The 16,299-nt window shown below is 43.0% G+C and overlaps 2 protein-coding genes across 7 annotated transcripts in view; one reads left to right on the top strand and one right to left on the bottom strand.

Moving 5' to 3' along the window:
• The window catches only part of PCNT (pericentrin), a 100,391-nt gene extending 95,608 nt beyond the window's left edge, over window positions 1-4,783 (bottom strand). The window contains exon 1 of the mRNA XM_080600539.1: window positions 4,520-4,783. Within this exon, the coding sequence (XP_080456665.1) occupies window positions 4,520-4,594 (75 nt within the window). The 5' untranslated portion in view covers window positions 4,595-4,783. The remainder of the gene's footprint in view (window positions 1-4,519) is intronic.
• Window positions 1-16,299, top strand: part of LOC308198288 (uncharacterized protein C21orf58) — a 115,296-nt gene that overhangs the window by 92,544 nt on the left and 6,453 nt on the right. The window contains exons 1-4 of one of the 6 annotated variants that reach the window (XM_080600503.1): window positions 10,042-10,084; window positions 12,045-12,201; window positions 13,372-13,429; window positions 15,356-15,423. In XM_080600503.1, the coding sequence (XP_080456629.1) occupies window positions 12,142-12,201; window positions 13,372-13,429; window positions 15,356-15,423 (186 nt within the window). In that variant the 5' untranslated portion in view covers window positions 10,042-10,084; window positions 12,045-12,141. Of the gene's footprint in view, window positions 1-10,041; window positions 10,085-11,641; window positions 12,202-13,371; window positions 13,430-15,355; window positions 15,424-16,299 lie in introns of those variants that run through there. The other 5 variants (XM_080600504.1, XM_080600507.1, XM_080600502.1 and 2 more) reach the window with 5 other exon arrangements.

The following is a 16,299-nucleotide window of genomic DNA, read 5'->3' as shown; positions in this document are numbered from 1 at the left end:
AAAATATATACATGTGCAGAAAACCTGCTTTACCTCCCTACTTTCTACACATTCAGAATATACTGGGTAACTGTGCAATTAATCAAGAAATCTCACACCAGTACTATAAAGACTCATTTCAACACAGGAATCAAATTTTACTCGGTGAAACTTCATGTGTCAATGACAATTCAGAATTACAGCAGGACAGGTTAGTAAAGGAACAAGTTGTTAATATACTAGTATCATTAGGGAAAAAAAAGAACAGTCTTTCTGCAAGACAGACAAAACCAATAACCCCCTAGAAATGCATTAAACAGATCTTTGCGAGCATAAGCATTAAGACTAAAATCAACGGAAGTCCTCATGCTCCTTCCCTGCCACCCCCTTAAGTGAATACAGCTAAACTTCCCAGCAAGAAAGCAGACTATAGTACATAAATAGAAAATTAATTAAGCCAGGTCATTTTAATTTCTTCTGTTGAAGAATCAGATGTTCTACTTTATCAGACTATCACAGCTCTGTGAAGCACCAGGGACTTGCAAAGAATGTCACTGACAGAATTTATTACCCAACTTTCCTTAGCACCTTAAACAGCTTAAAAAGGATTATCGTATTTTCAACTCCAGTATTACGTTTAGGCAGCATTTCCAAGTAGCATCTCCCACACAGCATAAATCCAGGCATCCTTCTAGTAGGGAAAAAGCCTTCCCCAAGGTTATCGACTACACTGTTAATATATCCTTGTGATGAGATAGAACAGATAGTGAAAATGATGACAGGATGTAAGTACTCACAACTGCAAAGTTCTACTTGCAATATCTGAGAGAACCCACTGTTTCCTAGCTTGGTTTTCCTGTAATACAGCAACATTGCAGAAAGAATCTGAGCCAAAGAAAGGGGCAAGATTTTTCTCCTTACACCCATGCCAATTTCATTACAGAAACTTCTGTCTGACAGCTTAGCTACACAGCAGATACGCAGTACCTACGCTCTGCAAATATGTATTTTATGCAGATACGAAAGACACCAGTTTCTCACAAGCATTTAAGTTATGTTCAAACTTTTTTTAATGATTAAATCCTGTAGACCATTAAATAAAGCTGTAATGAGACAAATACTATTTGCTGAAGTCAGGTGCTAACTCTATCACTTACTGATGGTATTGTATGTGAAAAATAGCTACTGCACTAATTAAGCTGATAACACAGGAAAAGGGGACAGGACGAAACCTGCAGAATAACAGAAACTAGAGGAAGCTGCTGAAGCAGAAAAAAGGGAAAATAGGAGTAAAATGCATAGAAAATATGAGAAACAAAAGGCAGAGAGGGTTCTCATCCTAGAAAGGAGTCAATGATTTCATGAAGCAAGACCAAGAAAGATATTTGACACTAAAAAAATAAGATTTACCATGACCGAACATCTATACAAGTACAAATTTTTAAATGCACATCTCAAAAATGAAAATTTTGTCAAATTCTTATATATTAAAAGAATGAAAGCAAAATAAGCATCATACAAGAATTACCAACTACTCCAAAATTCCTGGTAACTACTGGATTTATTATCCCATGAAAGTGTCTGGAGTCAAATTGCAGATTTATGGAATCACTGGGTGAGGAAAAGCATCCTTTAGGGCATTACCAGGTTTCCAAAGCCTTTAATGAGCTACATAAATTTAAGGGTCATTACACAAACTTCAGTGTCATCAGACAATACACAATCAGGTGACACGAATTAGTACACGTGAATATGAAGAAAGCAGTTAACACTGATTCTTCCTCCATTATAGTGAGATCCCGTCATGCCCCTTTTGATGGACCTGATCCTCAGTTTGCTTTCCAGCAGCACATACAGAGGTGAGACCTTTACTTTTAGCCAGGACTTAGTAAACCAACGTTGCACCAACAGCACTGCCCATTACAGTATCCAAAGCAGCTCTCAGCACAGAAGTAGCCTTTTCACAGCTACTGATAGATTCAAACTTCACCTAACTTCCACTGGTCAGCTGCTGGTTTTAAGTCAGTTAAGAACAGCAACCACATGGCACTTCTGGACTGGTACAGCGAAATGAACATCCTGGCACTACAACAGGCCCACAAGGCTTTACTTCCCCCTTTGATGAACTGCTATGGTGACATCCCTCCAGCACAGCGTCCTAAGCTGACTAACACCAGTGGCACAGGCCAGCATACAGGAAAGCTGCAGCAAATGGAACGCAGCTCAGCTCTCCCCAGCCTACTGGGAACATGATTTACTCTTTGACTTAACTGCTTTACACATTTCAGAAGTCAGTACCAAAAGAACATCCAAAGAAAATGCAACAGAACAGAAAACCACATCAGCACCCAAATAGAAACAGATTATTCAAACATCCACCTCTTAGATACAGTAAACATAAGCAAGTACTTTTGGACAAAACCAAGAAAGACTTTCTAAGAATCTCAAACCGATGAAGCAGGAAGACTTCCTTGAAAACTTGTACTCCTTGTTGAGCTCCTACCACGTAAAATGCAGGAACAGAAGAAACATCTCACACAAGGTATGATACACACAGGTCTGTAACCAGATGTGCAGCAGGTTAACACGCATCTTGGCTAACTTGAGAAGAGTGAAAAAAAGCACATTTTTTTTTTGTTTGTTGGGGTGTTTTTTTGTTACATTTCCCAATCACTACCCTGATTATCAGGTATTACATTTATGAGAAATGAAATTTATGAGAAAACCTGACCCAGTCAGTATTTAGTAGCTGCCAAATGTCGATTTCTAATTAATATAGAAGTTGGGTTTGTTTTTATTATTTGGTGGCAACTTCAAATACATTTCAATAATAGAGTTTTTATCCCTACATGAAAAAGAATAACACAGGCACTGTTTTAAAGAGAAAAACATACACATTATCACCCTTTCCCAAGTCATTATTTAGCAGACCAAGACCTGTGGATGAGACAAACAACATACTAAACAACAATTCACACCTCTAGATTCAAGCAGAATCAGACATGGTTAGCATGACCACGTTGTTGTGGCAACCTGCCTTGTAGTAACCAGATGCCTGCAACACACGACAAGCCTCACGCTCCTGTCCTGTGCAGCAACACAGTCAGATGATTCAGGAAGCTGACCTGGATGAACAATGAATTCTGCTGTTTTGGTCCACAGCTGGAATTGCCTTAGGCGGCTGTATGCCTTCACCACAGGAAGAAAATACTGCACCTATTCACTTTCAAAATAATATTTGCATTCATAAGGAGGACAACGCAAAGAAGAAAACTAAGGAAAGATGCTTCCGCACTGATTTCTTCAAAAATACAAGCTATCCAAAGGAAGTTTCTGAAACAAGTTACAGTCCAGTAGCCAACCTACACAGCAACATGACCAAATACTACTGTGGGCTTAAGAACATGAAAAGGACCACTGAATAAGACCAAATGTCCATCTTATATTGGGCTAAATACTAGAAGAGAAGTTAGCTCTTCAACTTCAGGCATGTAAGTAAAGACAAAAACAGGGCAAGCACATAGCCACGCACTAGAAACTAGCTGAGCATACCAAGGAATCTATAGCTCGCAGTTGCCTTCCTATGCTGAAACATAGTATGTTTGTGTTTAATGAGCCCCAATAAATATTTCTTCTATTTGTCCAGGTGTTATGTTGCCTTTTTTTTTTTTTTTTGGAAAAATCTAGTGCCCACAGTCTGCTAGGTAAATAATGGATCTCTGTGACATTTTAGTAAGCAAAGGAAGCACTACACCCATCTCTGCCTTTCTACACTTCTACAGTCTTTCCTCTTCTCTTAGTATGGGTTGCCATAAAACAGCAGCATTGACGGAGCTGCCAGGGACAAAGCTGCTAATGATTTTTGTTTTTAAATGGTAAGATACAAGATATTTAGTATCTAGTTTAACAACGACAAAAAAGATGCAGCACTGGCTCTGCAGACATAACTTGAAACTTAATGCAGGTCTCTACTTATTTTTTTTTCCCAATGGCAAACAACAGCTGTACAACAGGTGGGAACTAGTAACTTGTTAAAGGCAAGTATAACACATTTTTCTGACTATAAGCAGACACCGCACTTACAGAAGAGTTACAAAAGAAACTTGCCACAGGTAATCTAACGTTTCAACCTGAGGAACTCCTATTCTCAAGGTTCTCATTTTCAGTATTAATCCAAAAACTAATCACGCAATCCTTCTCTGACAAGAGGATAGCGTCCACACGGCACGTAGGAGGGCTGCGAAGGCGAAGTAGATGCGGAGCTGCTGAGCAAGAGCGGGTGCTGTGGCAACCAGGGCAGCGCCCAGGTGCAACAGGTGAGGCAGGGACGAGCTGCGCTGCCCACCATCGAGCCGCTTCGGTGCGGCTCCAGCCGCAGCCCCGCAGTAGCGCCCACCAGGCCGGCCGCTGCCAACACCCCGACACACGCAGCGCCCGCGTGTTCCCCCCGCCGAGCCCAGCCGCCGGCTCCGCGGCAGGAGCGGAGCCCGCGGGCCCGGCAGGAGCACGGCGCCGGCCCCCGCGCTGCCGCCCCCCGCACCTTGGCTCTGCCGGCCTCCACCTTCCGCCGCCGCGCCGCCGCCGCCGCCTCCTCCTCCTCCGCCGGCTGCTGCATGGTGCCGGCGGGCCGAGCCCCCTCCGCCCGCCGCTGTCACGGCGCGGCGCGCGGGCGAGTTTCCGTCATGGCCGCCCCGCGGGCTTCGCCCCGCCCGCCTCGGCTGAACGGCCCGCAGCGGCCAATCAGAGAGCAAGGGAGACGCTCTGCGCCTGCCCGCCGGCCGCTTACCGAGCGCGGCCGTTGGCCTCGCCCCGCCCGCCCCCTGCCAACTGACTCCTGGGATTGACGCCGCAGGCCGGAGCCTTCCCTCTGCTCCGCCCCCGCTCAGCGGCCGCCAATGGCAGAGCCGCCGGCCGCGGCCGGGGCCGCGCTGGATGGTCACTTTCAAACGGGCCGCCCGCCGTGGCTCCGCCCCGAGACAGCACCAGCCAACCGAACTGCTGCCCCGGGACACCGGGCCGGCCCCTCAGCGGCAGGGCGCTCAGTTCGCTTCACCACCTCCACCGTTACTAAATACCAAATACCACTACATATATAGTGTATATATATGTTATACTATATATACTATACATATACACTAAATACATACTAAATATATACTATATATATACTAAACATACTATATATATACACACTACATATAGTGTATATACTATACTATATATATACCACTACATATATACACTATATATATACTATATATATACACCACTATATATATATATATACACTAAATACTAAATACCACAGAATACCAATATACTAAAGTATGTGGAACCTGATTGTGACACAAATATTACAGAATAAGGGGTGGAGGTTGTACTGGGTCTGGCTGGAACGGAGTTAACGTTCCCTGCAGCAGCCCATACAGTGCTGTGCTCTGCACTTGTAGCTAGAACAGCAATGGTATCACAGCGGTGTTGTGTCTGCTGCTGAGCGGTGCTGGCACAGCACCAAGACTCCCTCCAACCTCCAAGGGCCAGCAGGCTGGGGATGGGCAAGAGCTGGGGAGGGGACGTCACCAGGGCAGCTGACCTAAACCAACCAAAGGGATATTCCATAACATATGATGTCAGACTCAGCAATAAAAGCAGGGGAGGGCTCTTGTTGGGAAGACCTCTGTCTTCTCAAACAACCCCTAGACATATTGAGGCCCAATATCTGTGTGGCCAAACATCACTTGTTGATTGGAAGTAGATAATATTTTTTTTTCTCTGTCTGTGATTCCACGTGGCCTTTGCCCCTTTTTTTCCCCCCCTTTTCCCTTTAATTAAATTATCCTTATCTTAACCCATGAGCCTTTTTTTTCTTTCCAGCATACTTTCTTCTTTCCCTCTTCTTCTGAGGAGGGGGAGTGAGAGAGCAGTTGTGGTGGAGTTCAGCTGCCCAGCGAGGTAAAACCACGACGCTGTCCTTAGTCCTTTCCATACATTTTGTCCCTAGGTTGGGCTCATCTCTGTATGCGCTCTTGCCCTAAATTTGGCCATTGCAATGGCCAGGTACATGAACCAGAAGTAGATGCCATGGCATGGACTGCATCTATGCCATTTGTTTTTCCCGTGCTATGTCAACCTTGATCCAAAAAGTATGTGCAAAGGAAGACAGACATGTCAGCATCCTTGGAATAAATATTTTGTACCACTCTCTTGGTCTGCCACATTATTTCTATGTAAATATTTCAGCATAAACAACAAAAAGACTGGAGTCAACCATACAGGGTCTTCGGGCCACACAGTGAGAGCAGCCAAGCTCCTGAGACTGCTCTTGGTTACTTCCTGCCCTGTCAGTCTCTCTTTTTTCTTTTCTTTTCTTTTCTTTTCTTTTCTTTTCTTTTCTTTTCTTTTCTTTTCTTTTCTTTTCTTTTCTTTTCTTTTCTTTTCTTTTCTTTTCTTTTCTTTTCTTTTCTTTTCTTTTCTTTTCTTTTCTTTTCTTCCTTCCCTTCCCTTCCCTTCCCTTCCCTTCCCTTCCCTTCCCTTCCCTTCCCTTCCCTTCCCTTCCCTTCCCTTCCCTTCCCTTCCCTTCCCTTCCCTTCCCTTCCCTTCCCTTCCCTTCCCTTCCCTTCCCTTCCCTTCCCTTCCCTTCCCTTCCCTTCCCTTCCCTTCCCTTCCCTTCCCTTCCCTTCCCTTCCCTTCCCTTCCCTTCCCTTCCCTTCCCTTCCCTTCCCTTCCCTTCCCTTCCCTTCCCTTCCCTTCCCTTCCCTTCCCTTCCCTTCCCTTCCCTTCCCTTCCCTTCCCTTCCCTTCCCTTCCCTTCCCTTCCCTTCCCTTCCCTTCCCTTCCCTTCCCTTCCCTTCCCTTCCCTTCCCTTCCCTTCCCTTCCCTTTCTCTCCTCTCCTCTCCTCTCCTCTCCTCTCCTCTCCTCTCCTCTCCTCTCCTCTCCTCTCCTCTCCTCTCCTCTCCTCTCCTCTCCTCTCCTCTCCTCTCCTCTCCTCTCCTCTCCTCTCCTCTCCTCTCCTCTCCTCTCCTCTCCTCTCCTCTCCTCTCCTCTCCTCTCCTCTCCTCTCCTCTCCTCTCCTCTCCTCTCCTCTCCTCTCCTCTCCTCTCCTCTCCTCTCCTCTCCTCTCCTCTCCTCTCCTCTCCTCTCCTCTCCTCTTTTGTTTCTCCAAGGAGCACTACCAGGTGCTGTGACCTAGTAACCTTAGCTCCTTCCCAGTCAATGCTAAGAGAAGGGATAAAGTCTGCTATGAAATTTGTCAGTGCGAAGGTTTGTGTAGTTGACACCATCTGAGAAGCAAAAGGAAACAGGCAAGCTGAGAACAAAGAAGCTTCTTAAATGAAAAAAGGATAATATGTCATGGCATTTGTCCTGGCAATTTATTTCAGTTTATTGGTATTTATTTATTTATTCTGATAACCAACTCATGCATTATATATTTTTTACATCCCCATCCTTTAAAATGTCAGTATTTCTAGTGCCAGTCTAATTAAATTGACAAAAACAGAAGTATTTGAGAAAGGCCTGTTTCGGTCAGGGCATCAGCTATCTGGCAACCTGCCATCACTGCAACACAGTTTGGGTGATGCCAAGTTGCCTCGTCAGCACAGAACTCAGGTTCTGCAATGTTGCTCAGCTTTGCCACATGCGTCTTCCCATCACACCTGTTTCTGCTGGGACCGGTCCTACCTGACATAACCATAAAAGCCGCAGAGATTGTTCACACTTTGACTCGGTTAGACATAGCACTCATAACGCTGTGCAAAGATCAGGCTGATAATTAAACCTCACCGAGAACTTTGGGGACTGGTGTAACATATCTGCAAATAAATGAGCAGCATTTGCAGATGCTAGTGATTTGTCATTGTCTTATAGGAAGAGTTAACTGTAAGCATAATCTGTTTCAAACTGGGATCACTGTTTTCAGAAATAATAGTAAAACACAAAACTGCACATTATTACGTGACGATGGCATTAAAAAACTCTAATTGCAAATGATGTTTTCTTCATATATCAGCTTCAAATGTAGACAGTAAATTTTTATAATATTTACAAGCACCAGGTAGCCTCCTGGCCTACAGAAAATGGTCTCTAACAGGTAAGGAATTGCACCATTAGTTTGTGTATATAAGACATCATCACATTGTAGCACATTGCAACCATGTACATGGCTTATCATTTCTCTGAGAGATACAGTAAGCCTTCAGTTCTTCTGCTTCTGATGCTACCAAGTACGCTGGTACCCATGAAATGGGGAAGAAAGGAACTAAGTGAAATGTCTTCCAGATATATTCCTATCTTTCAGTTCTGGCTCCAAAGTGCAGCTTGAGAGCTCTTGGTTGTTAATTTGCAGCATTACAATTGGCAGAAGCAAAGAATTGATTGGAAGGAAATTGCATATACCTCTCCACTGGTGTATTTCTTTGTCTCTGTGTGTTTTTCATTCTTTCAATACTCTTTTCTTTATTTTTACCTCTCTTTTAATAAATGAAAACCCTCTTCTAAGAAATGATAAAGAATCCTTTCTATGGAACCTGAGCACAAGAGTTTATTGTCTCCTGATATTTCCATGTGTGTCTGGTTGGTTCCTTTTCTAGTGTGTTTCAGAAATCATAGTAATTAAAATCAAGGGCATAAAGTATCAAAATCAATAAAAGACATCATAGAAAAGCAGTACAGGTTTGGACCTCATCATCTAAGCAATTCTCGTATCTAAAGAGGGATCTAATCTGCCTATGATGTTCATCACAGCTGTTTTTGTAAATTGTTTATAAACATCTTCTGTGAAAGCTTTTTCTTACATTGCTGCTCCATCATTTACTAATAAATTGACTGGGACCTGTATTTCCTTTCACTAATTTAAATATTGCTAGCTGACCCCCTCTCATCATTTACTTAATAAATTAAACAAAGCCTGTCCTTCCAAGTCTTCTTCAGTACTTATATTATATAAATTTACCATTATTAGCATTTTTTTCTCTGGACTTCCTTTTCCCTTTTATACTGCCATGTCTAAAATTAGACACAGTATTCAAAATAACTTCAGCACTGCTAAATAGAGCAGAATAATTATCTCCTGTGAGGTGCACATAACACTCCTGTTAATGCTCTGTAGAATTAAATTTGTCTGGTTTTGCTTTTTTGCATTTTCATGTTCATTTGTGATCCCTAGTTTGTGATTCACTGTAACTATAGATCATTTTCTACAATACACTTTTGTGTCTGTCTGGTATATTGCTGGCAAGTCATTAGGATCTTGTAAGATATCCCTACAGTAGGGATCCTGCTGTGACCAGGGCATCCGTAAGTGTGAGAAAACCCAGTCTCTTAACAGATTCGCTGGAAAGCATTTTTTTGGCTAATATTGTATTTTTTCTGGGCTACCCATCTCATCACAGCATTTCTCTTGCTCTTTTTTATATGTCATCTCAGTTGTTTAACACTCACTATATTTTTAGTTGAATACTTCAACTTGGTTGTGTTTGTCAACGTTTCTCGTAACCCCATATTTCTATTGCAATGAAGGGTCTAGAAACTTAACTGCTAGGGTGCACTTTAGTAAACCAGTTAATAGTAAAACATCAACTTAAAATTCATCAGCAGTCAAAAAGGCTACTACAGCATCAGCAATGAATAATAACAGGCTTGCTGCTATTGTGGTTGTCTGAAAACACCAATGCAGCTCTTGCTTTGCTACATCACTGCCTAAATATTGCAGGCAGCTCTGGTCACCCCATCACAAGAGAGTTTATGAAATGGAAAAGTACATGTCCTGGTTTCAGTTAGGACAGAGTTAATTTTCCTCCTAGTAGCTGGTAGGGTGCTATGTTTTGGATTAGGATGAGAAGAGCACTAATAACATGCTGATGTTTTAATTGTTGCAGAGCAGTGTTTACACCAGGCCAAGGACTTTTCGGCTTCTCGCTCTGTCCCGCCAGCGAGCAGGCTGGGGGTGCAGCAGGAGCTGGGAGGGGACAGACCCAGGACAGCTGACCCAAACTGGCCAAAGGGGTATTCCATACCATCTGGCGTCATGCTAAACAATATATAGGGGTGGCTGGCCGGGGTGGGGGGCCGGCTGCTCAGGGATAGGCTGGGCATCGGTCAGCGGGTGGTGAGCAATTGCATTGTGCATCACTTGTTTTGTACACATTATTATTATTATTATTATTATTATTATTATTATTTTCCTGTCTTAATAAACTGTCTTTATCTCAACTCACAGGCTTCACTTTCCCGTTTCTCTCCCCCATCCCAGAGAGGGAGGGGGGAGGGTGAGCGAACAGCTGTGTGGTGTTTAGCTGCCGGCTGGGTTAAACCACAACAGTACAAAGAGAAGCAACTAGAATAAACATGAGACAAACAGCCAGACAAACAAGGTGTGATCAGAAGTGTAGCATGCAGCACCTTCTAAGTGTGGCTGATAGCACAGGCCAAGAGTTGGATGTAAGAACTGTCCTTGTGGGCACTTGCATTATATTCTCCCAGCCTCCTCCAAGTTGTGAAATTAACGAGTAAGGAAAATCTGCAGTTTGAGGAAGAAATAAATAGATTCTCTAGCTTAGAAAAGAAACATCTGAATGGGGATGTGATACAGGAGTATAAGCCACTTTTTCTGTACCAGGAAAAGAACATGGAGAGGAGTCAAATGCTATTTTGTACAACAAATTTTAAAGTTTCCAGTAATTTTGGGGGGAATCTAGATTTTAAACAATCTAAAATGTAAACTTTTTTTTGTTGTTTGTTTCTTTTGCCTAAGTAACCTATAGTTCTATACTTACACAGTTTACTTGCATAATGAGTCTTATGCTAAAGTTGTTACCTAGGCAACTCCCTGTCAAAGGCTCTTGCACTTGCCAAAGAGGTGAAGGGATCAAAAATGTTAAACTGCTGGCAGATGACAGTGTTTTGTGTTCTGCTTTGTTGTTCTTAGCAATCAAAAACGAGTCCTGTCAAAGAAAGCTGACCCCCAGGTCTGTCACAGTGCAGCTATATTTGGGACCCACATGTCTCGGTTATTATAATCTCTCCAGTGACTACCCACTTGTGTGTTTTTAAGGACAGATTGCACATACGTGCTGTGTGGGTCACAGCTAGAGGAGGTGATCTGTACTGCTCCCACACAGTTAGGTACAATTGTCTATCTGCCACTCCAGCTGTCAGTAGTGGCTCTGCTGGAGCTTTTCCATGGCCTTCAAGTAAGGAAGGGGTTGTAACTTTCCTCTCCTAGGGGCAGAGCTGGGTTGAAATAAGATATCAAGGAAGAGTATATATCACCTGGTTTCTTTCTCATGCCTTGATTTTGCTTTTATGGCTGTCTCTGGTAAATGTTGCTTTGCATTTTATGCTGATATGGCTTTGCTAGGAGGGAGAAGGCAGCCCAGGGGTACTGCTCAGAAGATAGTAAGCAAAAGGCTGTTATAATGCAGCCTCTTTGTTGTTTTACTCATCCTGGGGTGAATTCCAGCTCTGCTCCTTATTTTTCTTTTTTCATTTTTTCTTTACTATCTGGTCATGAAAACTCATGAAAGGCTATGTCAAAAGCATATGGGCCCCTTACAGTCAGATAAATATTGTTATCAGGTATCAATCAGTCAGTTCATAATCTGAACCTTGGCATTGGGCTTATGGTTAAAAAAAAAAAAGTTTATTTTTTTCTCCCTGTCCCGTATGTAAATGGATATTTACATGTAAACTTCTACACCTGGAGATGAAATTGCTTATACTGTGGATAGGCACTGCAAACCTAGCAACCAGGCTACAGGAACAAAACTCAGAGCTACGTAGAAGACTATCCTATCAATGCAGAGGGCAAGGTTTAGAGACACTGCCGGTGAAAGGCTAGCAACCATTAAGAATAGACAAATACTCAAGCTGAGTTGCCCTTCTGTGACCATTGCAACCAGCAGCACAAAAATGCACTGACAGAAATGACCAAAAAAGCTGTGTCTATGATACGGTGGTGGACGTCTGTATTCATTTTGCCCTGGCAGTGAAACTGAAGCTTTTATTTTCTTCCCTTGTTTCTCCCAATTGTGTTTTATTTTTTCCCCCAATGGCATTTTTCTATGAAGATTGTGGATTGGAAGAAGGGACCACTGAAAACCTATTTGCCTTTGCTTAGCTATTTAACACTCTTTTGCCTGCCTGCTCTTCCGGGGGACTGCTACAATGACAGATCCTTCAGTGGTGGATCACATGGCCCAACTGAAACTCAAACTCCTAGAAAAGGTAAGGTAATAATTCCGCAATGGTCACCTTTGCTCTACTTTTTGCTGTTGTGTGTTTATGCATTAACACTGTATTTTAAACAATTATATTTCTATTGAGATACTGAGAAGACCTGCAGAACTGAGAACTTTTATCATCACATAAGCAGAGGCAGACCAATGTGCAGTAGTGCTACAAGTAAAAGCCACTTAAAGATTGTCTATAAGGAAAAACAATTTGTCTGGAGATGTGAATGCTTGAAGTGGCATCTAACCTCTCTCTTCAAGGTGTAGACTTTTGTCGTAGATGTTCCAGACACTTGAGGGAAAAGCTTTCACAAGTATGGAGCTGGGCAGAACACAGGAGACAAAAAAGAACCTGTCCATCAGGGAAAGGTCCCTACTCCAATTTCTGAGCATCAGGGAGCCACAAGGGGCAGCTGCTCCCTGCGGAGCAGGGAGTTGACCATAACAGCACAGCCAGTAGGACAGGGGCCAGGCCCAAGCAAGGCAAGCAGGGTAGAGCTCGAGATGGTGGCAGGGTTCAACCAAAAGTCCAGATCCATCAGTTAAGCTCATGGTGATAAGGCAGATCTGAGGCCAAAATGGGGAACGTCTGCAGGTTGGGATCAGGGTTCATAGGATCTGTGGCCACTCACAGGCATGGCTGTGGTTGAACTGGAGACCAGTATTCATCCAGTACAGCTCACAAAAGAACTGAAGACCTAGAGCTGAGATTAAAGGAGCTCCCTTGCATATGGGCAGGGGGTATGGCTGGAAGCCCCAGGTGAGGCTGGTCAGAGCCATTTAGGCCTGTAAGTGCACTGAGCATCCAAAACTGTCTGGTATCAAGTTCCTCATATGATCTCTCTCTCTACCCTACAAAATAAGTGATGCGTAAGTCTTCTGATTCAATGTGCTATCAATTTCTAGGTCTGGGATGGCCTGGACAGTTGAAAGCATTACTGTTCTTTTGCTATGACTAGATTTATAGTGAGACATTTCATACTTCTATATACTTTTAGTAGCCATCACTAGGTGTGATGGCTGATTTAGCAGTTAAAAGTGTCCCTTGCCTCCATTTCTGCTTTATTTCCTCCATCCCAAACCTGTGTCTGTAATACGGTGTTGAAAATTGTTGTAAACTTTGCTGCCTAACTGACAATCATTTTTGTTGTGGCTCTACCAACAGAGACTAGAAAAGGAACAGGAGAACCTAGAGAAGATGGATTCACCTGTCCCAAGAGCAAGTAAGAGAAACATTTTTTCTGGTTATGGATGTGATACAGAAAGGGCTTAGTGATGTTCTCAGTCATGTTCCTCAGTGGATCACATCAGATGATTTCACCTCCTCCCTAAAAATTTGAAGGGGCCTCTGCCCCTGTGTGCTCAGTGTCTGGGCTTTTGAATAGTCAGAACTTTCTCTGTCTCAGCTTCTGGTGGCATGGACATTGTCTGGAGGACAGGAGGGAGGCTCCAAACTTGAGTCTGTGCTGTTTTAGCTCAGTCTGGGTATCTAAGTATGCATACAGCCCTGAGGTAGCCAATGCAAGTCCCAGTGAAGCATGCACAGCAATATTAATCATCATATGTGTCTTGGTCCTATCCAAGCCAGTAACCTTAGAAGTCTTGATGCAAGGAGAATGGCCTTGCTAAACACTGCAGCTGTCTGCATTTTACTCTCTGAAATTCTCCAACTTTTTTTTTTTTTGGCTAAAGGCAAACAATCAGCTAGTCAGGTCCACTGCCATAACAAAGAATGCCTTCCTGCAGAGGTTTTCTGTTGTGGCTTCTCAGCTGTGGATGCTGGCTAAGCTGGAGCACACTGCTGGTTGTTTTGGTTGTGCTGACACCTATACCCAGAAGTGAGCCCCTGTCTCAGTCCAGCTGTATGCTTAGCATAAGTGATTATGTGCTTGAAAAAGAGTTGTTATGATGGCCATGCCTCTCTGAGGAGTTCAAGAAGAAGGCCCAGTCTATTACTAATGCTGTTCTGCATGTTTGAACCTGAACGATACAGCCTTGCGCAGACCAGAACATGATTTCCAATTTAAAAGAAAAGTGGCTCAGCTTATGAAACAGATCGTTACACTGAAAAAGTTGGTCTGGAGGACTCGATTGGTAAGAGCTGGAACACCAGTGTTCATTTTACCAGGAAACTTGAAATGCCGTGCAAAAAGTTTAATACATTGCACATAACATGCATAGCTTCCAAGCAAGTAGTGTTGAAGGGAACATGCTACTCATGAGTGAACCATCACAGCAGCTGTTGAAAGACTCTTATAAAGACACAAGTTATTTTGAACTCCCTTATTTATCAACTTCTAGCTGGTTCTCTAGCTTTTGTAAAGAATTGTCTAAACCTCGGAAACTTTGTAAGTAAGCTGGGATTCCTTCTCTTTACCTGAACCAAATTCAGGATCTAATTACACATGCAGTGCTTATAATTGTATTATCTGCGGACTAAAGCCAACCAGTAGAAGATCAGTAACATTTCTAGAATTTACTGAGCTCATATTTATTGAGATGATGCGCAAATAGTTGGAAACTTCCAATGCGGTGGCCAAAAATTAAAAATCCAACTTTCAGCTTCAAAATACTAAGTGATGCTTTTCAGAATAGATGCTAGGCATGCCTCCAATGTATCTGAAAATGTTCTTTTTTGTTTTCATTTCAACAGAGTTCAAAATCAGCTTCTTCTGTGGGAAGATCTGAAAAAGATGATGTTTCAGAACAAAAAGGAAACAAAAGTTGATTTTCAAAACTGAATTTGTTTTGATATGCCATAAACTTTTTTTTTTTACACTTTGTACAATCATCCTCTGGATGTGCACAGTACAACTCAAAATTTTCAGGCTGTAATGATTTTCTAAGCCTGAAGCTCTTTTAAGGAGGTTAAATAAGGAGGTTAAAAGGGGGCTTTAAAGAGCAATCTGAAAAGTTTATTTTCAGAGAAGGCGCATTGCCTTTGTAGAGCTGCCAAGCAGCTGTGTCTACATGGGCTATAAAGTCAGTATCCATTCATGGATTTGACAAGAAAAGTAGCTTAAAGCTTTTTCTGGAAGAAATCAAGCTATCTCATAACATGTTTTCCAGAATTAAACTCATAATGCAGGTATTAAAATAGCTCTTTCTTTGTGATCCTTTAAAAAGATAATGGACTTTTCCTCCTTCAGGGAACAGACAGGAGGATATGCTTCAAAGTGCCCTGAGGCGAAGGAAAGATCTCCTGCAGGAGCTTAGGGTAAGAGCCTTCCATGTTGTCAAGTAACTGTGAGGAGTGCAGTCTAATGTGGTGAACACAAGAGTAGACTTTGAATGATAAAATTAGATGTTATCTTAAACAAGCAGTGTGAATACACTGAGCCCTGTTTATGAGAAGTGAGCCTCCCAACAGAACGACAAGAAGGAGGCAGATGGGAAGTTGAGGAAAGCCCATGTGCTCTGCTGACTGAGCTTGTGCCCAGGACATGCCCAGTGGTGGATCCAGGCAGGTTAATCCTAGTGCCTCCTGCAAACATGGGCAAGGAGTTGCTGTGTTTCCCTGAGCCGAGCCCTCTCAGACAAAGACCTCTATGTACACAAACAACAGAAAGGGCCAGGTTATCTGCATGTCTGCTGCCCACGTGGATTCAGCTCCTCTCTGTTCTTTAATTCTTTGGCTGGGCTGTATTCAGTTCTCTTCTCATTTAGAGTCATTAGCTGGGTCCTGCTAGTCAGGTAGAGGGGCTGGAGAGCAGCAGTTCTTGCAAACAAAATCTGCATCCACCTCAGTTATCTGGTGTGTTGATGCTGTTTGTTCTGAACTGCTGTATCAGAAGCTCCCTGGGTTAATGCCACAATGCAAATAAGGGACTTCTTAATGCTGCCAAAATAAGGACAACAGTTACTTATTCCTCATTTGTGGACGGAATCAATCATTAATGAAACATTGTCCCAGACATGTTTGCACGTTGGTCTTCACTTCTTTCCATTCCCTCTTGCTCACACTGAAGATTGTACGTGCTTGAGATATGCATGAAGAAACACTTTCTCTATACTTGCACCAGTTCTGGTTGAGTTCGTCCCTTCATGTAGCACTCACTTGCGGTCTGCCTGTTACACACAGCAGTTTCTGGAG

The sequence above is a fragment of the Anser brachyrhynchus genome, assembly GCF_964034855.1.
Source record: "Anser brachyrhynchus genome assembly, chromosome: 7".
Classification (NCBI taxonomy): domain Eukaryota; kingdom Metazoa; phylum Chordata; class Aves; order Anseriformes; family Anatidae; genus Anser; species Anser brachyrhynchus.
This window is presented reverse-complemented; position numbering and strand designations above follow the sequence as displayed.